This window comes from Octopus bimaculoides, chromosome 6 (assembly GCF_001194135.2).
Source record: "Octopus bimaculoides isolate UCB-OBI-ISO-001 chromosome 6, ASM119413v2, whole genome shotgun sequence".
NCBI classification, from domain to species: Eukaryota; Metazoa; Mollusca; class Cephalopoda; order Octopoda; family Octopodidae; genus Octopus; species Octopus bimaculoides.
Genome location: NC_068986.1, coordinates 77,447,772 through 77,453,610, shown reverse-complemented (window position 1 = coordinate 77,453,610; position 5,839 = coordinate 77,447,772). Strand labels below are relative to the sequence as shown.

Genomic DNA, 5,839 nt, shown 5'->3' with positions numbered 1-5,839 from the left:
ATATATATATATATATATATATATATTTATATGTGTGTGTGTGTGTGCACTGCTGCCAGTGTCATATAAAAAGCACCCAGTACACTCTGTAAAGTGGTTGGTGTTTGGAAGGGTGTCAAGCTGTAAAAACCATGCCAAAGTAGACATTAACGCTTGACACAGCCATGTAACTTGCCAAATTCTGTCAAACCATCCAGTCAATGCCAGCATGAAAAACTGACATTAAATGATGATGATGATATTTTGAATGAAGGAAAGAATATTTAACCACTTACCTGTTGGAAACCTATAAATTCACTGGTCACTTTGCTCAAATTTATTTTTCTTGTTTTCTTGTTTGTATTTTTCCCAAAACAAAATCTGGCTTATTATATTTTATTTTGAATCTAAATGTTTTCTAGTTTTTCCAGCATGGAGGTTGACAAGTTAATATTCTGGACTAGATACATACAGCTACACATGTGTATGTGTATATGTAAACCAGTACAACCTGTTGCATGATCAGGTTAATGGCAACTAAGCAATCACCCTCACCAGGCTAGCCTGATGAGGAATGTTACCAGAAATCCAACAGGACAAAATAAACAAGATGGATAAGCCCACTGTAGGGTCAGTGACAATTGAGTGATATCAGAAATTCTGGGTTGGTATCCAGCACACTGTAAGACCAATGGGAAGGAGGCATCCCTTAGATCTCATTAAGCTAGTCTTTAGGAGAATATAAATCCTGGGAAGTACTGTTTGAAGAAATTATGGCATACTAAGCACCATTTTTCTGCTATCAAATTTTCTAAAAAGTATGGTTGGTTGTATTACTCTAACCCATTCATGTATGGAAAAACAGGTGTGAAATAAACAAGTTGTTGAATATCACTTATTTGTATCTGTAAAACATGAAGTAATTGTCAGTGATAATGTAACTGAAAGCCAGTATAAATCTGATATTAATTTGTTAAGGATGAGGTTACAGCCAGGTGCCCTCGTTGCCAATCCTCACTTGTTTCCAAGCAAAATAACAATTTTCCATTACTGGACATATTTTCACATTCAGAAACTATTGGTATTGCTTGTATGATAGTGACACTCATTTTCAAATATTGCACAATGTCAAGGCATGGAAAAAGTATACCATTCAATAAATTTAATGTAAAAAGATTGATAAGCAGCCTCATAATCAATATCTATATGCTACTACATAACACAAACAGTTCACAAACACATCATTTTAACCTCAGTCCCACTGTATGGTACTTTGGACAAGTATCTCCTACTACAGCTTCAGGTTGGCTAATGTCTTGTGAATGAAATTTAGTTAATGACAATTGGATGGAAGTCCAATGTTTGTCTGTGTGTCTACTTGTATATGTATGTGTGTTAGTGTCTCTTTGAATCTTTGCATTGACACTGCTTTGTGGTTTCATTTGTTTTCTGTCCATCATAAATGATATATCCCACACCTTAGCAGTTTGACATGTGAAAAACCAGTGAAATAAAATACCTTACTAGAAAACAAGTAAGAGTTAGCATTGGGTAGGGCATCCAGCCCTAGAATACTGCTTCAAAAAGTCTCATGCAACTCAAACCAGCACTGAAAAACAATGATGATAGTAACAAATTAATCACCTATTTTTTCTTCCACCTTCAGAATTTCCTACTAAACTATTTTGCTCCTCTACTCTTTATATGTACCAATTCAATCAAGCTACCAATTCAAACTGAATGTTAACTACGTTAATTTTAGCCCATCAGAAAGACCTAAAATGGCTTGGAAGAACCTCTTTTGTATTTATATATGTGTGCTTGTATATGTGTAGTAAGAAGTTTGCTTCTCAGTTACATGGTCCAGTTCCATTGTATAACTCCTTGGGCAGGTGTCTTCTATATGTGGAGTTTCTGTGTTGTATATATTCAATGTTGACATTCAGGGAAAGAAATTATCCTGGTGTGATTGGTGGTGTGCATGCTGGTTCCTCTTTGAAGTGTTTGAATGTGAAATATTGCATGTGTATGCAGGGAGAGGTTTCATCCCTAATATTTAATATGTTACCTGTTGACTGCATGATATTTAGCTTTTCAGTGATACAGAGCTCACACTTGATACCCTGTCCTCTGTATATTATCTGGTGGTTGCTTACTTCTCCTTCTTTCAATGTCCATATCATATTGGATAGGGGTGTGGCATGTCTTTTATTCTCATCCCTGAATGACATCAAGTGATGTGTGTGTCTTTTTTTTGAATGAGTTGCCCGTTGTTCCAATCTATGCCTTTGTTACTCTGTTGGAATCCATGATTTTTTCAGACAGTTATTATTTAGAGGAAAGTGGTTTAGAGATCTACAGTTGCAGTGTCTTTTGGGGGTATTTCTGGTGTGTTTATTTTTATTGTGGTTGAGTATTATTAACCCTATATTGGGGAGCCAACTATAGCTAACTTTAGCAGTGTTTCTGTTGAAGGTCTTATGGTATTTGTGTGAATATGGGAAGTGATTGTCCATTAATTTTAAGAATTTCCTAGCTATTTTAGTGGCTACATTCATACTCTAAGATGAATCAAACCATAAGATTTTCCTCTTTCTATATCTTCTTGATGTATCTGTATTTGGTTCAATGTAGTTTATGCTATTCTTGAAGCTGGACCTTTCTAATGCAGCATTATAGTATGGGGCAGCCTTTTCAAAAATGTCTTTATCAGTGGATAGATTGGAGACATGCCTACTAATGTTATTAACTAATTGTTTAATGACTGCTGGTGAGTGGTTGGAGCCTATGTCTATGTACAAGGCTTCCTCATTTGGTTTGAGGTACAGTTTAAATTTGTCTGTGCTAAGGTTCACGTTAATATCTAGGAAGTTGACTTCTTTAAGGTTAGTACTAATTGTAGTTCTTAGAGCTAATTGGCTAAATATTTTGCATAATTTTTTCTTATCCTATCCATATCATGTTTGTTATACATACATACATGCATGCATACATACATACTCACCCTCATATGATACACACACACACATATCAAGCTACATAAAAAATTAGCACAATCAAATAGCTCTGTTTTGTAATCAATATAGCTTTTTAACTCTCAATGATAATTTAGGTTTTTATATCATCCTTCATAGAAACAATAGCTTAAAGAATGCTTAGATATCAAGTGTCTATTATTTTTGTATCATTGTCATATTGATATCTGGGATTTTTATATAAACCACATGTTTAAGCTTTATTAATTTCTCCATTATAATTTACAGTCTGTCATTATCTCAAAATATATCATTCTATACCCATATGTACTTGACACAAAAAAACTACTTTTATTTGCTGTTTGAAGATTTTGGTAGCATTAAGTGAACTGTGCTTCGTTGAGTAGGTCCAATAAGACTAAACCATGTCTGAAGGTGTTACCATGGCTGCCAAAGATCGAACTCATTCTTGCTCGGCATATTACCATTTAATTTGATGGAAATTCCAGGGGCACTTTCTCTAACCCTTTCTGTTAATAAATTTCATTAAGATTTCTTTTATCGTATTTGAATGAAAAAGAGCAACTGTACTATCTTCTGGAATTAGTTAAAAGTTACTTTTGACTCACCACCTCAAGTATAATAACTTACACTTAAATCTTTTTACTTCAGTGTAGATTGATAGTGTTACGAGAATTATCTTGTCGTATATATCTCAACAATTCTAAAATAGTTTCAGAAATGAGTATGAAGGTTTAATTCAATTCTCTTTTATATATTAATATGTTAATGATTGAAAAACAGTAATATTACCAAAAATTTTACCATTCATATTAATTAACTAATCGTTTTAATTGCAGGTCTTTATTGTGGTCCTGATTGTTCGTCTTTAGCCGTGGATAATTCAGCTTTTCAAATGATGTGTCCAACAACCTACAGTTCGTCAACATCGTCAAGCTCAGGATCAAATAGTGCTTTGAAAGGAGTATATATACAAACAATTCCTACTGATCGAACAGACCAAGATCTAGACCAAACAAAACAATTAACTGCTACACCTAGGAGAAATTCTCTTAAGTGGCCATGGAATTTTGTCAATCAAAGTTTTCCTAACGTACAGCATTCATCTGATGGAGAGTTTGATCCAAGACACAGTTCTCAACAACATGCACGTTCACACCCTCACCTTGGACATAATTTAAATTTTTTAGATATTAACAAAGTTGACTCACCCTCTAAACGTCATTCACGTCACTTACTTCGGAGTCAAAGTACTGGAGCCAAATATACAAGAATCAGAGATAAATTCTTAAAAACAAAATGCGCATCAACAGAAGATAGTACAGTTGCTCTTTTTCATTCGAAACAGCAGCCACACTGTACTTATGGACAAGATTCAGTGGAATCAGCATCTGAGTTTGATGAAACAATGTCAAATGATTGGGCTGATGAAGAAGCTGAATGTGATGAAGAGGTTAAAAAAATTACTGGGGAAGAAGAGGATGATGATGTGAAGCCAACACTTAGTGTTTATGCATCACAAGAGTCTGGAAATGTATTCTCAGAACTTTCACAGCATTCTCCCTCACTGACTCTAACTGAGATAAGTGACAGCACACAGCTACTTCACAACATAGGTTATAATACTGAACACTTGCAACAGTGTCAATCAAAAACTGGTACTGCTACCTCCAGCCGAGAAAACAATTTGCACATGTTAGACTATCCTTACCATTCTCGAGGCGGAAGCAGTCAGCCGGGAATTGATAACTCTAGTTTTGTTTTGGGGGAGACATCAAATAACTCAAATGATACAGAGGGGGCTGCTGGAACAGGTTCGTCTCTTCTGGAATCCCAGTCAACGCACTCTGATGTGGAACTTGCTGCTGAACCCAAAGACTTTCTCCCAACTGCCACCTTAAAAGCAAGTAATGCTACAAGCAGCCCAAGCAATGTCCATGTCAGTGACAATACTCCTGTTCCCAGCACATCAGTAGGACTAACTAATTTGTCAGTTGAAGAGACGCACTTGATGGTGCCATCATCACAGCAACAGGTGCAACATTCTATTCCAACACTGCCCTCTCGTAGACTTAGCTGTGTCAGTTCAACAAGTTCTTCACTCGAACAATTTTATGATAGTGCCACTAACCCTGGTTATCAAGGTGATGAACTTGTATGACAAATGCTTTTCTTCTTTGTGTCCATTGTATTTCATTGTCTATCTAACATCTACTTACCTATTTATTTATTTATCCTCTTTAAGTATTCCTTAATGTTTTATTTATTTCTACTCTCAGTTATCTATTGTTTGAAGTTTTGTTTCTTTTTTTATTTCTCTATAACTGTATCAATTTCATTGGTATCCTTCAGAATTTCTTTCTGCTTTTGTTTTGCAAATATTTCTAGGATTTTAAATATCTATTTTGTTAGAATGTTTCCTTTACATCGATATTCCTTGGATTTTCTAAAAAAATTCTTCAGAGGAAAATAATGAAAGAAGAAAAAGCAAAATATAAAATACTGTATGATGAATTTAAAAGAAAAGAAACATAAAACAACTGTTTTAATTTGAAATATTTTGATGAAAGAATATATATATGAGATATCTCTTGAAGCAATTAGATACAAAATACAAAAAAATTCTCACATGGTCAGTCACTCCAAACAAATTTTCAACTAGTAGAGATTCATAAAATTCTTACTTAATTATTTGCCATCCTTTAGCAAAATATGAAACTAAACTCACGCTATCCAATAGGTTTACATGTGTATGTGTATGTGTACATGCACATACAGCCATATATGCACAAACATACACTCACACACACATACTCATATAGGTATATAATATATATATATATATATATATATATATATATATA

At 34.3% G+C, this 5,839-nt stretch overlaps 1 protein-coding gene across 2 annotated transcripts in view; it reads left to right on the top strand.

The window, feature by feature from the left end:
• Positions 1-5,792, top strand: part of LOC106884336 (voltage-dependent T-type calcium channel subunit alpha-1I) — an 894,587-nt gene extending 888,795 nt beyond the window's left edge. For both annotated transcript variants that reach the window (XM_052968893.1, XM_052968892.1), the window contains one exon: positions 3,815-5,792. In XM_052968893.1, the coding sequence (XP_052824853.1) occupies positions 3,815-5,136 (1,322 nt within the window). In that variant the 3' untranslated portion in view covers positions 5,137-5,792. The remainder of the gene's footprint in view (positions 1-3,814) is intronic.
• The last annotated feature ends 47 nt before the right edge of the window (positions 5,793-5,839 follow it).